The sequence below is a fragment of the Pongo pygmaeus genome, chromosome 20 (assembly GCF_028885625.2).
Source record: "Pongo pygmaeus isolate AG05252 chromosome 20, NHGRI_mPonPyg2-v2.0_pri, whole genome shotgun sequence".
Classification (NCBI taxonomy): domain Eukaryota; kingdom Metazoa; phylum Chordata; class Mammalia; order Primates; family Hominidae; genus Pongo; species Pongo pygmaeus.
This window is the reverse complement of record NC_072393.2, coordinates 51,150,517-51,165,589: the sequence shown is the minus strand read 5'-3', so window position 1 is coordinate 51,165,589 and position 15,073 is coordinate 51,150,517. Positions and strand designations below refer to the sequence as shown.

Sequence of the window (15,073 nt, the reverse complement as noted above, 5' to 3'; positions counted from 1 at the left end):
ACCCAGGCCCGACAGCCTTCACACAAGCTGACTGAAGAGACCTTGGTCCTTAAATGAACACCAGCAGTAGCCAAGCAGTAGCTGCCATGGTCCTGGGGCAGTGGTGACCACAGGGAGAGGCTCCCCTGTTTGCAGAAAAAAGAGTGGGGAAGATTTTGTCTTGTGGCTTGCGTGCCAGCTCAGCCACAGTAGAAAAGAGTACCAGGTAGACTCCCTAAGGTTTCCAACTCCAGGCCCTGGCTCCCAGATGGCATCTCTGGGCGCACCTGTGATGGGGGGCTCGCACCACACTGAAAGGATGAACACAAGTCTGGCTGGATTTGCCGTCTGCTGCTTATAGAGCCCTAGGGCCTTCCGTGAACAGAGGTGGTACCCAGGCAGTGCTGACCACGGGTCTTGGGGGAGACCCCGTGTTGGGCTGGCTACACGTCTGACCCAGCACAGTCCCAGCACCGGTGGCCACAGCAGTGCTTGTATCACCCCTCCCCCAGCTCCAGGCAGCTCAGCACAGAGAGACTCCATTTGTTTGGGAGAAAAGGAAGAAGACAAGAATCTCTGCCTGATAATCGAGAGAATTCTTCCAGATCTTATCCAAGACCACCAGGGCGGTGTCTCTACAAGTCGCCAAGGGCCACGGCATTCCTGGGCTTGGGGTGCCCCCTAATGCAGATACAGCTGCAGTGACTAAAGACTTAGATCACAACACACAAGTCTTTTCAAATACCTGGAAAGCCTCCCCAAGAAGGATGAGTACAGACAAGCCCAGACTGTGAAGACTATAATAAATACCTAACTCTTCAATGCCCAGAAATTTATGAACATCCTCAGGTAACAAAACCATCCAGGAAAACATGACCTCACCACAGAAACTAAATAAAGCCGGCCAGGCACAGTGGCTCATGCCTGTAATCCCAGCACTTTGGAAGGCCGAGGCAGGCGGATCACCTGAGGTCGGGAGTTCGAGACCAGCCTGACCAACATGGAGAAACCCCATCTCACTAAAAATACAAAATTAGCCGGGCGTGGTGGCACATGCCTGTAATCCCAGCTACTCAGGAGGCTGAGGCATGAGAATCGCTTCAACCAGGGAGGCGGAGGTTGTGGTGAGCCAAGATCATGCCATTGTATTCCAGCCTGGGCAACAAGAGCAAAACTCTGTCTCAAAAAAAATAAAAAAATAAAATAAAAAATAAACTAGGCCGGACGCGGTGGCTCATGCCTGTAATCCCAGCACTTTGGGAGGCTGAGGCAGGCGGATCGCGAGGTCAGGAGATCGAGACCATCCTGGCTAACACGGTGAAACCCCGTCTCTACTAAAAAAACAAAAAATTAGCCGGGCATGGTGGTGGACACCTGTGGTCCCAGCTACTCAGGAGGCTGAGGCAGAAGAATGGCGTGAACTTGGGAGGCGGAGCTTGCAGTGAGCCGAGATTGCGCCACTGCACTCCAGCCTGGGCGACAGAGCAAGACTCTGTCTCAAAAAATAAAATAAAATAAAATAAAAGCATCAGTGACCAATCATAGAGAGACAGAGATATGTGACCTTTCAGGCAGATAATTTAATAGCTGTCCTGGGGTTGGGTGCAGTGGCTGATGCCTATAATCCCAGCATTTTGGGAGGCTGAGGTGGGCAGATCACTTGAGCTCAAGAGTTCGAGACCAGCCTGGGCAACGTGGCAAAACCCCGTCTCTACAAAAAAATACAAAAATTAGCCAGGCATGGTGGTGTGCACCTGTGGTCCCAGCTACTCAGGAGGCTAAGGTGAGAGGATGGTTTGAGCCCAGGAAGTGGAGGTTGCAGTAAGCCAAGACTGTGGCACTGCACTCCAGCCTGGGTGATAGAGCCAGACTTTGTCTCAACAAGAAATAAACAAAAACTATATATATGGGGGGGGGGAGAAGAAGAGAGAGAGAGAGAGAGAGAAGGAGGGCTCTGTTTTGAGGAAACTCAACAAAATTCAAGATAACACAGAGAAGAAATTCAGAATCCTATCAGATAAACAAAAAGATTGAAATAATTAAAAGAATCAGGCAGAAGTTCTAGAGTTGAAAAATTCAATTGACAAACTGAAGAATACATCAGAGTCTCTCACCAGCAGAATTAATCAAGCAGAAGAAAAAATTAGTGGCCGGGCATGGTGACTCATGCCTGTAATCCCAGTACTTTGGGAGGCCAAGGCAGGAGGGTCACTGGAACCTAGGAGTTTGAGACCAGTCCAGGTTACATAGCAAGACCCCCTTCTCTATCTCAGAAAAAGAAAAAAAAGAAATAATTAGTGAACTTGAAGAAAGGCTATTTGAAAATACACAGAGAAGACAAAAGATAAAAGAATAAAGCATACCTACAAAATCTAGAAAATAGCCTCAAAAGGACAAATCTACGAATTACTGGACTTAAAGAGGAGGTAGAGAGAGACAGAGGTAGAAGGTTTGTCTAAAGGAATAATAACACAGAACTTCCCAAATCTAGAGAAGGATATCAGTATTCAAATGTAAGAAGGTTATAGAACACCAAGCAGATTTAACCCAAAGAAGACTACCTTGCCGGGTGCAGTGGCTCACGCCTGTAATCCCAACACTTTGGGAGGCCGAGGCGGGCGGATCACCTGACATCGGGAGTTTGAGACCAGCCTGGCCAACATGGTGAAAACTTATCTCTACTAAAAATACAAGAATTGCCAGTGGGGTTGGGGAAGTGGCAGAGGAGGGGATGGATGGTTAATGGGTACAAAAATAATAATTAGAAAGAACAGCCGGGCACAGTGACTCATGCCTGTAATCCCAGCACTTTGGGAGTCCAAGGCAGGAGGATCACCTGAGGTCAGGAGTTTGAGACTCGCCAGGCCAACATGGTGAAACCCCATCTCTACTACAAATACAAAAATTAGCTGGGCAGAGGCAGAGGTTGCAGTGAGCAGAGATCACGCCACTGCACTCCAGCCTGGGCAACAGAGCAAGACTCTGCCTCAAAATAATAATAATAATAATAATAATAATAATAATAATAGGCTGGGAGTGTTGGCTCATGCCTGTAATCCCAGCACCTTGGGAGGCCAAGGTGGGTGGATCACCTGAGGTCAGGAGTTCGAGACCAGTCTGACCAACGTGGTGAAACCCTGTCTCTACTAAATACAAAAAATTGGCCTGGCATGGTGGCGCATGCCTGTAATCCCAGCTACTTGGGAGGCTGAGGCAGGAGAATTGCTTGAACCTGGGAGTCACAGGTTGCAATGAGCCAAGAATGCACCATTGCACTCTAGCCTGGGCAACAAGAGTGAAAGTCTGTCTCAAAAAATAATAATAAATAATAATAATAATTAGAAAGAATGAATAAGATCTACTATTTGACAGCACATCAGGGTGACTAGTTGTACATTTTAAAGTAACTAAAAGAAGCCAGGCGCCGCGGCTCACACCTGTAATCCCAGCACTTTGGGAGGCTGAGATGGGCGACTGCCTGAGGCCAAGAGTTCTATACGAGCCTGGTCAACATGGCAGAGACTATCTCTATTAAAAAGAAAAAAAATAATGAAAAGGGTGTAATTGGCCAGTTGTGGTGGCTCATGCCTGAAATTCCAGCACTTTGGGAGGCCGAGGCAGGCGGATCACCTGAGGTTGGGAGTTCAAGACCAGCCTGGCCAATGTAGTGAAACCTCGACTGTACTAAAAATACAAAAATTAGTCGGACATAGTGGCATACACTTGTAATCCCAGCTACTCGGGAGGCCGAGGCAGGAGAATTGCTTGAACCCAGGAGGCAGAGGTTGCAGTGAGCTGAGATCGCGCTGCTGCACTCCACCCTGGGCGACAGAGTGAGGCTCTGTCTCAAAAAAAAAAAAAGTGTAATTGGATTGTAACATAAAGAGTAAATGCTTGAGGGAGTGGATACCCCATTTTCTATGTTGTAATTATTACACATTGCATGCCTGTATCAAAACATCTCATAATGTACCCCACAAATATATACATCTACTATGTACCCACAAAAAATTAAAAAATTGAAATAAAGTACACGGGAGGGTATGCATAGGTTATGTGCAAATACTAGGCCATTTTGTATTAGGGTCTGGGGCATCAGCCCCACAGGAACCAAGTGAGGACTTTACCTTTGTATATTACACGGGTTTTCCAACAGAGGGCAGTAAAGAGTTGGAGGAAGAGGTGCCAGGTGGGCTAGGTCTCGGTTTCACTCTGGCGACATTCTCACAGTGGAGCGGCTTCCTCAAGCGTCCCTGCGCATACAGCATGCCACATTGTTCACTGGGCGAGAGGGAACAGGCTGTGTCACCCCAACAGTCCCAAGGAGACCAGATGGAGGGCGATCACAAAGGGCCCTGGGTCAGTGTGAGATGCCTGCAGCTTGGCGGGGCTCCCCAAGCAGGTATGGGGAAATACCCAGCATCTCAATCTCTAGGCCCTGCAGCTCTGCCTTAACGGCTCCAAAGATCTCCAAGCCTCCAGCGAAGTTGGCCACAATGACTCCTGTGGTCCTGCTGTGAAGCCGCTCTAGAAAGAGAGGTGTTGGGGAGTCAGGCCCTTAACCAAGGTCACCCCCAGTCGTGTCCCCTCCCTAGCCCCTGGCCCTGTCCCTCCCATGGCCCCAGCCCCCATCCCTGTCCCAGTTCCATCCTAGATTCTGCTGTTGGCTGGACATCAGCTCCATCCCCTGACCCTGACCCTGCCCCCTGCCCCAGTCCCTATCCTGGAATTCTCCCAGCCTGGTCCTCATGGCCTCCACCCATCTCCTTTGCCTCCTGCTCCAACTAGCTCAGGTTTCTACTGATGAGGATGATGTTCAGACCTCTCCAGTGGAGCTGCAGGGGATTCATTCATTAAGTCAACAAACAGTGACTGCCTGCTGACTGCCTGTTATACAATGTTGCTATAGGCACTGCCCATACAGAGCTGAGTGCAAGAGAAAAACAAAATTGCAAAGGCTGTGTCTGGGAGCTTAGAGGACAGCCCAGAGTCCAGTATTACTCAGTGAAGTGGCCTGTTGTCTATGAGCTCAGCAAGATGGACCCAGGACCAGATCATAGGGCCTCCAATGTCCCAGTAAAGACTGTGGCGTTGAGGCTGGGTGTGGTGGCTCATGCCTGTAATCCTAGCACTTTGTTGTTGTTGTTGTTGTTGTTGTTGAGACAGAGTCTCACTCTGTCGCCCAGGCCGGAGTGCGGTTGCATGATCTCTGCTCACTGCAACCTCCACATCCCAGGTTCAAGTGATCATTCTGCCTCAGCCTCCTGAGTAGCTGGGATTACAGGTGCGTGCCACCACACTGGGCTAATTTTTGTATTTTTAGTAGAGACAGGGTTTCACCATGTTGGCCAGGCTGGTTTCGAACTACTGACCTCAGGTGATCTGCCCGCCTCAGCCTCCCAAAGTACTGGGATTACAGGCTGGGCATGGTGGCTCACTTTAGGAGGCCGAGGTAGGAGGATTGCTTGAGCCCACGAGTTCAAGACCAGCCTGAGCAACATAGTGAGATCCCATCTCTAAAATAATAATAATAATAATAATAATATATGATTTGGCTTTTATTCTCAGTGACAACAAAAGTCCAATAATTCAAGTGTTTGCCACTTCCTTCATTCATATCTTCATTCAAAATGTGTTTACTGAGCACCTGCTAGTGGTGCTGGGGACACAGAGTGACCAGGACAGACCCAGTCTCACCCCCTCCCACGCACCCTCCACTCAGTAGCCAGAGGTTTCTTTTTTTTTTTTTTTTTGAAGACAGAGTCTTGCTGTGTTGCCCAGGCTGGAGTGCAGTGGCGCAATCTCAGCTCACTGCAATGTCCGCCTCCCGGATTTAAGTGATTCTCCTGCCTCAGCCTCCTGAGTAACTGGAATTACAGGCGCACACCACCATGCCCAGCTAATTTTTGTATTTTCAGTAGAGACGGGGGTTTCACCATGTCGGCCAGGCTGGTCTTGAACTTCTGACCTCAGGTGATCCGTCCACCTTGGCCTCCAAAGGGCTGGGATTACAGGCATGAGCCACCGCACCTGACCCATCTAGGTACTGCTTGCTAAAGCACAAACTTGTCCCTGCCTCTCTCCTGCTTGGAACTTGCCTTGGCTCCCCAGGGCCCTTGGGACAAAGCCCTGCTCCTCATTCTGGCCCTGTGTGGCCTGGCTCTTGACTGAGTCTTCAGCTCTACCTCCTGCCAAAGGTCCCTCTATAGCAGTCCATGCACAACAGACAATTCGTCTCACCCAAACAAGCACCCCCAGGATTTTCCTGTCTCTAGGTCTTTGCACATGCTATTCTTTCTGCCTTGAATGCCATTCCCCTTGAAATGCGGCTAGCAAATATTTGTGGAGTGGGTGTTATCAGCATTTCGGTGCATGTCTGACCCTCTCATCCTGCATATCTGAGGGTGATGTGTTATGTGGGACCCAGTGCCCATCACCTTTGGAGGGAGGCTGTGCCTGAACGTCTCAACAGCTCCATGCACCTGAGAGGCTGATGCTGTGTGATGGTGTGAAGGCCATTCATTCATTCAACAAACACTTTGCCCAGTATCTACTTTGTGGTTTCCCTGGGTTAGCTGGCACTGGCCAAGACAGCCTCAGCCCTGTCCTCATGGGGCCAACAGTCCCAGTGGGGGTGACAGACCAGTCCCCAGGCAGTGATGACCAGAGTGGTCATCACTACCCAGTGACTTGCAACTAGCTACAAATAGTCTCTCTCTTACCCCAGTGTTGCCCTTCCCCTTGGGGGCTATCTCCTCCGCCCTTCTTACCTACTGCAGGACAATGGTCTGGCTTTTCTCCCATCTTTCCCCTGTATCACGACTTCTCCCTCTTCTGAAATATTCCCAGCAGCATACAAACATGCCATGACCCCTCCCATCTTCCCCATCTAGGTACTTCCCCAGTCCATCCCTCCTTCCCCCCATCCCTCCCTTCCTTTTTTTTTTTTTTTTTTGAGACTGAGTCTTGCCCTTTCACCCAGGCCAGACTGAAGTGGCACTATCTCGGCTCACTGCACACTCCACCTCCTGGGTTCACGCCATTCTCCTGCCTCAGCCTCCCGAGTAGCTTGGACCACAAGCGCCCGCCACCGTGCCCAGCTAATTTTTTGTATTTTTAGTACAGATGGGGTTTCACCGTGTTAGCCAGGATGGTCTTGATCTCCAGACCTCATGATCCACCCGCCTCAGCCTCCCAAAGTGCTGGGATTACAGCCGTGAGCCACTGCACCCAGCCCCCTTTCTTTTTTTATTTTGAAACAAGGTCTCACTCTGTTGCCCAGGCTTGAGTGCAATGGCACAATCATGGCTCACTGCAGCCTCGACCTCCTGGGTTCAAGTGATTCTTCCATCTCAGCCTCACGAGTAGCTGGGACCACAGGCACACACCACCACGCTCGGCTAGTTTTTGTACTTTTTGTAGAGATGGGGTCTCGCTATATTGCCCAGGCTGGTCTCGAACTCCTGGGCTCAATCGATGCTCTCACCTTGGCCTCCCAAAGTGCTGGGATTACAGGTGTAAGCCACCATGCACTGCCACTTCCCCATTTCTTACCATCCCACCCCTTCACTCAACATTGCAAAGACCATGGTCTCTGGCTCTCCTTCCACACCCTCTTGTACCCTCTCCAATCATATTCCCATCCCTGCCATGCCGAGGTGGGAAGATCCATTGAGGCCAGGAGTTCAAGACCAGCCTGTGCAAAATAGTGAGACCCCACCGAAAGAAAGGAAGGAAGGAAGGAAGGAAGGAAGGAAGGAGGGAGGGAAAAAGAAAGAAAGGTGCTGAAAGCCAGGCCTGGCTAGTGCGCTGGAGTTTAAGGAGTGAGGGAAGCTCTGTGCTCCAGGGCTGGAGGTCCACCATAAGACACTAAGCTGCCACTCTCCCAGGCAGCTCCGCTCCTCAGGGACTCTCACTAAACTCATTGAAAAGGGAAGTCCTGGCCAGGCGTGGTGGCTCACGCCTGTAATCCCAGCACTTTGGGAGGCAGAGGCAGGCAGATCACAAAGTCAGGAGTTTGAGACCAGCCTGGCCAATATGGTGAAACCTCATCTCTACTAAAAAAAAAAAAAAAAAAAAAAAAAAACAAAAACTAGCTGGGCGTGGTGGCACATGCCTATAATCCCAGCTACTCAGGAGGCTGAGGCAGGAGAATCGCTTAAACCTGGGAGGCGGAGGTTGCAGTGAGCTGAGATCTCGCCACTGGACTCCAGCCTAGATGACAGAGCGAGACCCCATCTCAAAAAAAAAAAAAAAAAAAAGAAAGAAAGAAAAGAAAAAGAAAGGGAAGTCCTGGGAGATCATCCTCTTTGAATTGTGATCCGCTCGCCCTAGGTGTGGAAGGGGAGCTGAAGGGAGTGCAGAGGAGGGAGGAGTTGCTGGTTGATCCGCACCTACTTTTTTTTTTTTTGAGACAGAGTCTCGCTCTGTCCCCCAGGCTGGAGTGCAGTGGCGCAATCTTGGCTCACTGCAACTGCTGCCTCCCAGGTTCAAGCGATTCTCCTGCCTCAGCCTCCCGAGTAGCTGGGATTACAGGCATGTGCCACCACACCTAATTTGTATATTTTCAGTAGAGACAGGGTTTCACCACGTTGGCCAGGCTGGTCTCGAACTCCTGACTTCAGGTGATCTGTCCGCCTCGACCTCCCAAAGTGCTGGAATTACAGGCATGAGCCACTGCGCACAGCCAATAATATAATTGTTTTAAAGCTCACCTTTATCTGGCCCCTTCTGGTACTGCACTCAGCACCCCCCACCCCACAACCACCCCCATACTTCTCCACTCTAGGTGGCGAGCAGAAATCATCTTCTTCTGTTAAATAAGTTATGGTCCCTTTCCCTTCTGCCTCAGGGCCCTCACATATGCTGTTCTCCCTGTCTGCAACTCTTTACCCTACTCCCATTTCACCTATTTCCACCTTCCGGGCTCAGCTCCAACACCACTCATCATTTCCTCTCTCTCGCCCAGATTAGGTCAGATGGATCCTGCTCCACCTTCATAACGCTCCTTTACTTCTTCGTGGCTGTAATCATGGTGCCAAGAAAATTGTATCTAAATTATAAATTATGGCTGGGTGCAGTGGCTCATGCCTGTAATCCTAGCACTTTGGGAGGTCAAGACAGGAGAATCCCTTGAGCTCAGAAGTTCAAGACCAACCTGGGCAACATTGTGAGAGCTCGTCTCTATTTTATTTTTTAAAATTAATTAGTTTTTATTTTTATTTATTTTTGAGATGGAGTCTCACTCTCACCCAGGATGGAGCGCAGTGGCGTGATCTCGGCTCACTGCAACCTCCACCTCCTGGGCTCAAGCTATTCTCCTGCCTCAGCCTCCCGAGTAGCTGGGATTACAGGCATGTGCCACCATGCCTGGCTAATGTATTTTTAGTGGAGATAGAGTTTCACCATGTTGGCCAGGCTGGTCTAGAACTCCTGACCTCAGGTGATCTGCCTACCTCGATCTCCCAAAGTGCTGGGATTAAAGATATGCATAACCACGCCTGGCCTATTTATTTTTGAGACAGAGTCTTGCTCTGTCGCTCGGGCTGGAGTGCAGTGGCGCGATCTTGGGTCACTTCAACCTCCGCCTCCAGGGTTCAAGCGATTCTCATGCCCCAGCTCCCTGAGTAGCTGGGATTACTAGCACGTGCCTCAGCCTCCCAAAGTGCTAGGATTACAGGCGTGAGCCATCGCCCATAATTTTTGTATTTTTAGAAACTACGGGGTTTCACCATGTTGGCCAGGCTATCGTCTCTATTTTTAAAAATTAAACTATAAATTATGATTACTAGAATTATCTGTGAGAACATCTTATTACTGTTTCTCACACTGGACTGCGAGCTCTGTGAGGGCAGGGACTGGGTGCTATACCCCTAGCCCCAGCACAGGTCGGGTACCCAAAACTCGTGTGTTGAATTAATAAAATACAAGTAAATATAGAATCAGGGCAAAAATCTAGGGCCCCTGATTTCCCAACTACAGCTTCACCTTCCATAAGCCAGGCATGGAGGTCTTGGGACCCCCATTCTCAGAGAAATCAACCAACTCACCCTTAGCTTAGACAGGGAGACAAAAGGAACTAACCATAAGGGTAAATGCTTAAGAGTTTTAATCAGTCCGCCATAAAAAGCTCCTCCCCATTCTCCATCTTGGGGGCTCAGATCTTGGCTTCAGGTTGAGATAAGGGACAGGGGTATCAGGCTGGGAGAGGAGAGTAAATATGAATGTGGCTGAGGGACCAGAGCTGGGATCAGAAGAAAACACAGGTGAGAAGGAGCAGAAAGAGACTGCTAACCCCAGTCCCTGAGCCAAGTCAGAAATCCAAGTCCTTTTATAGCATCCAGGAGCCAAATGTAGTGAAATCCACACATCATATCGTTCTTATCTGCAAAGTGCTGTCATCTGGCGCCCAAAGCACCAGGGCAGGGCTGAATTGGGCCCGAAGTGCCTGAAGGGTGTCACTTTAGGTCTGGAGAGTCAAGAGGAGACGCCATCTTGGCCTGGAGAGTTGAGAGCGAGCATCATCTTGGCCTGGAGGGGTGTGCAGGAAATGCCACCTTGGTCCAGGGAGTTGGGAGGAAGATCCCCTGCCTTGGGTTAAAAGGAGCCATCATTTTGGGCCTGCAGAAGGAAGGAAACCATGGGGAGTCCCCAGACCCCAGGATCAGGGAGGTGTAAGCAGGATGGAGACAGTAAAAGAAAGCAAAACCTATCCCAAGACACAGCTGGACTTGGGAAACAGAAATCAGGCTGAGAGGGCGGGGTTAAGCTCAAACAGGAGGAGGCAGGAGGCAGAAGATGGGAGAACAAAAAGTAGAACCAGCCCACGGAACCAGGGCCAAGCTTGGACAGCAGAACAAGGACCCAGCTGGCCAGGCACAGTGGCCCATGCCTGTAATCCCAGCACTTTGGGAGGTGAGGCGGGTCGATCACCTGAGGCCAGGAGTTCAAGACCAGCCTCGCCAACAAGGTGAAACCTCATCTCTACTAAAAATATAAAAATTAGCCAGGCGTGGTGGTGCGTGCCTGTAATCCTAGCTACTCGGGAGGCTGAGGCAGGAGAATCGCTTGAACTCGGGAGGTGGAGGTGGCAGTGAGCCAAGATCATGCCACTGTACTCCAGCCTGGGAGACAGAGTGAGACCCTGTCTCTAAAAACAAAACAAGGACCCAGCCTAGGGTGAAGGCAGTTCTGGAAGTGGAGCTAGGATGGGAGGCGTAGCCAACTGAGTGAAGGAAGACGGCAGGGAAGCTGTGCCACATCCTGGGTTCTTGTGGGAAGAACGGGAACAAGCCCCCCACCATAAGCAGAAACCAAACTCAGAAAGGCAGAGCAGAGCCCAGTGTGTGGTGGCTCACACCTGTAACCCCAGCACTTTGGGACGCCTCAGTGGGAGGATTGCTTGAGCCCGGGAGTTTGAGACAAGCCTGGGCAACATAGTGAGACCTTCTCTTCTCTTCAAACCGACAGAAAAAAATTAACCAGGCAACTGGGTGTGGTGGTGCAGGTCTGCAGTCCCAGCTACTCCTGAAGGCTGAGCTGGGAGGATCACTTGAGCCCAGGAGGTCGAGGTTGCAGTGAGTGGTAATCCTGCCACTGCACTCTAGCCTGGGTGACAGATATGACACCCTGTCTCAAAAAAAAAAAAAAAAAAAAAGGTGAGCCCCCAGGGTGGAAACAGATTAAGGAGCAACTATTTATCAAAGGCTGGAGCCAAGCCCCAGGGGAAGACTCAGAATCAGGCGGCAGGGTCAGGATCGGGGGAGGAACCAGATCTAAGGGTAGTGGGGCCCTGGTCTCCACAGTAGGGGTTGAACTATATCCAATATAAAGCATTATCCAAGGGAACCGGATTAGCCCCCATGGGTGACACCAAGATGGGAGCGGGGTGGGGGATGATAAGAGACACAGGAGACAGAGTCAGGTCCCAGAGGCAGCAAGGCCTACCCCCAAATTGCAGAGTCAGGTTGGGAAGTAGAATCATGGCTAGGCCCGCGGCCCCGGGTCTTGCTCAGGCTCGGTCCCTGGCACGCCGCGGATGTCCGGCAGCAGGCGGCAGCCAGCCACGATGTCCAGACGCTCGGCCAGCGCACAAAGGTCCCCGCGCGCCAGGCGCACGCTGTGGGCCGCCGCCAGCCCCGCCGCCTGGGCTGCCGCCAGCCTACTAGCCAGGGCGGCCACGTCGCGGCCCGCACGGCGGTAGACACCGCTCACGGCGGCCGCCACGTCGTGGTCCAGCCGCGCCTGGCTCTCCGCCAGCCGAAGTTGCAGGAGCGAGCGCGCGGGGGCGGGCGCCGGGGCCTCCTCCGTGCCCCAGGCCTCCTCCGCCGATTCCCGCTGCACCACGAGTGGAGGCAGGTCCCTCGGCGCAGCCGTCGGCTCCGGCTCCGGGTCCGAGTCGGTCTCCGCGGCTTCCCCAGCCACCCGCAGCCCCGTGGGGCGGCCGCGCGTCGGGCCCGAAGGACCCAGGTACAGCTCCTCCTCCTCCGACGAGGACACAGAGGGCTCGGAATCCGTCTCGGTCGCCTCCCCCGGCACCACCGTCTCCGGCCTCCGCAGGGGCCTCCGCCGACGACCCTGGGACGCCATGGCACCGAGCTAGGGGAGAAGAGTGAAAGGACTGCACGTGAGACCGGCGCCGCGGTGGGTAAAAGGCGCAGGTCCTGGATTCCCAGCCCCTTCGCTGATTCTCTTAACGACTTCAGGTCAGCTGCTCCCCGTCTGGGCCTCAGTTTCCTCTTCTGTAAACTGGGTGATGATGGGGGTTACTGGACCCCAGGCTCTTCAGCGTACAGATGGGGAAACTGAAGACCAGCTCGATCAAGGATCTGGGGCCCGAGTTCCCGGAGTCCCGAGCCGAGCTCTTCACGAATTTGCCTCCTAGTAGAGGCCACACCCTCCACCTGGTCCACCGTGCCAATCTCAGACCCGGAAGCACACGGGCCCGTGAGCTGCTCGGGACCAGCGCCAGAGTCGCAGAAAGGATGACAGCCCGACTGGACTCTGCTGGGGGCACTCATGGGATGGGAGAAGCGCTAACGCCAAAGACCGTACCCGGCAGCTGACGCTCGGAGCCTGCGAGATCCGCTTCCTAGCCCGAGTGCTCCGTTCTCATCGTAGCAGCTGAAGGGCTGCGATTTCAACCAATAGGGGAGCGAGTTGGGCGGGCATTAGCGGCCAAGTCACGTGGATTCGCCCGGCTACCAATCAGGAAGCAAGTTCTCAGCATCAGCTTTGAGGGCGCGTGCAGAAGAGTCACATGAATGGAGGAACCGCCAATAGAGAAGCAGCTGGGCCGGCTCTTCCAGGTTGTGCGATGAGGACAGTCTGGAGTGGACAAATAGGGATTTTAAAAGCCGAGTATGTCACGTGTAACCAGTAATTTGGCCAATAGGAATGCTCGAGAACCCGGAAATAGGGAAGGGACGGCAGTAAGTGCAGAAGATGTTGTCATGTGTGGCCAGAGAAGGCGTACGCCCGTCCCCTAGTGTCCCAGGCTCACGCGCACACCACATGAGTCCGAGGCGGGGAGGCGGGGCTAGCCTAAAACACCAATGGAAGCGGGAGTAGGAGGGCTCGCGCCGTGACGCAAGAGGCGTGGCTTACCAAGCCTGGCCAATGAGAGCGGGAAGCGCTGGGCTCATCTGTAGGCGCGCGAGGAGGGCGCATGGCGGATACTGTGTTGTTTGAGTTTCTTCACACGGAGATGGTGGCTGAGCTGTGGGCTCACGACCCCGGCCCGGGGGTGAGCGCCGGGCTCCGTGGGGAGGAAGCGGGGGCCACCAAGGTAACGCCTCGGGGAGAGCGGAGGGCGCGTCAGGCGTCGGGTTCGAACCCGGCCCAGCCCCGGCCTTGCAGGGCAACGTCTGGCGCTGGCTTCCTCCTTTGGAAAGTGCGTTCGCGACGGTGCGGGCTCGGGGTTATTGCTAAATTGAGCGCGATGATTCAGGGTAAAGCACTTAGGTCAAGGTCTGAGTAAGCGGCTGGTAATCATAATAATGCTGTTATTGGGCGTGTGCTGAGGACTCGCCTCCGCCACTCACTAGGTGTGCGACCCAATGACTTAATCTTTGTGTGTCCTAGTTTTCTCTTTTGTAAAATGAGCATCATAACGTACCTAAGCCTCAGCGTGGGACATTTATTCATTCGACACCCACTTATTGAGCGTCTGTTGTATTCCAGGCACCGTTCTAAGACAGAATCCCTGTCCTCGTGAAGCTTACATTTCACTAGGGGAGTCAAATAAAAATAAACTGAAATATGCCGGCTGGGCGCTGTAGCTCCCAGCACTTTGGGAGGCCGAGGCCGTCGGATCACCTGAGGTCAGGAGTTCAAGACCAGCCTGGCCAACATGGTGAAACCCCGTGTCTACAAAAATTAGCCGAGCATGATGGCGGGTACCTGTAATCCCAGCTACTCGGGAGGCTGAGACAGGAGAATGGCTTGAACCCGGGAGGCGGAGGTTGCAGTGAGCCAAGATTGTGCCATTGCACTCCAGCCTAGGCGACAGAGCAAGACTTGTCTCAGGAAAAAAAAAAAAAAAAGAGATGATGGGGTTTTGCCATGTTGCCCAGGCTGGTCTTGAACCCCTAGGCTCAAGTGATTCTCCCGCCTGGGCCTTCCAAAAGTGCTAGGATTACAGGCGTGAACTACCGTGACTGGCCCGGGACTCTGTGTGTGTGTGTGTGTGTGTGCGCGTGTGCGCGTGTATGACAGGGTCCTGCTCGGTCGCCCAGGCTGGCTGGAGTGCAGTGATGCAGTCATGGCTCACTGCTGCCTCGACCTCCTGGGCTCAAGCGATCATCCCACTTCTCAGCCTCCCAAGTAGCTGGGACCACAAGCGCTGCTGGCGCCACCAAGACTGGCTAATTTTTGTATTTTTAGTAGAAATGGGGTTTTGCTATGTTGGCCAGGCTGGTCTCGGAACACCCGACCCCAGGTGATCCGCGTGCCTTGGCCTCCCAAAATGCTGGGATTATAGGCGTGAGCTAGGGCACCTGGCCTTTTTTTGTTTTTGTTTTTGTTTTCGTTTTTGAGATGGAGTTTTGCTCTTGTTGCCCAGGCTAGAGTGCGATGGCACAATCTCGGCTCACCG

The 15,073-nt window shown here is 52.4% G+C and overlaps 2 protein-coding genes across 16 annotated transcripts in view; one reads left to right on the top strand and one right to left on the bottom strand.

The window, feature by feature from the left end:
* BLOC1S3 (biogenesis of lysosomal organelles complex 1 subunit 3) overlaps nucleotides 1-13,305 on the bottom strand; it is a 40,602-nt gene extending 27,297 nt beyond the window's left edge. Inside the window, exons 1-4 of one of the 10 annotated variants that reach the window (XR_010124974.1) lie at nucleotides 13,033-13,305; nucleotides 11,926-12,576; nucleotides 11,339-11,607; nucleotides 10,071-10,599 (exon numbers count right to left, since the gene is read on the bottom strand). Coding sequence is in view for 5 of the 10 variants with exons in the window: in XM_063658131.1 (XP_063514201.1) it covers nucleotides 11,965-12,567 (603 nt within the window). In the remaining 5 variants the exon portion in view is untranslated. Of the gene's footprint in view, nucleotides 1-3,888; nucleotides 4,507-10,070; nucleotides 12,577-13,032 lie in introns of those variants that run through there. The other 9 variants (XR_010124975.1, XR_010124976.1, XR_010124978.1 and 6 more) reach the window with 9 other exon arrangements.
* Nucleotides 13,306-13,445: 140 nt separating this feature from the next.
* Nucleotides 13,446-15,073, top strand: part of TRAPPC6A (trafficking protein particle complex subunit 6A) — a 15,792-nt gene continuing 14,164 nt past the window's right edge. The window contains exon 1 of one of the 6 annotated variants that reach the window (XM_054463665.2): nucleotides 13,446-13,723. In XM_054463665.2, coding sequence (XP_054319640.1) covers nucleotides 13,646-13,723 — 78 coding nt within the window. In that variant the 5' untranslated portion in view covers nucleotides 13,446-13,645. Of the gene's footprint in view, nucleotides 13,766-15,073 lie in introns of all 6 variants that reach the window. The other 5 variants (XM_063658135.1, XM_063658132.1, XM_063658133.1 and 2 more) reach the window with 5 other exon arrangements.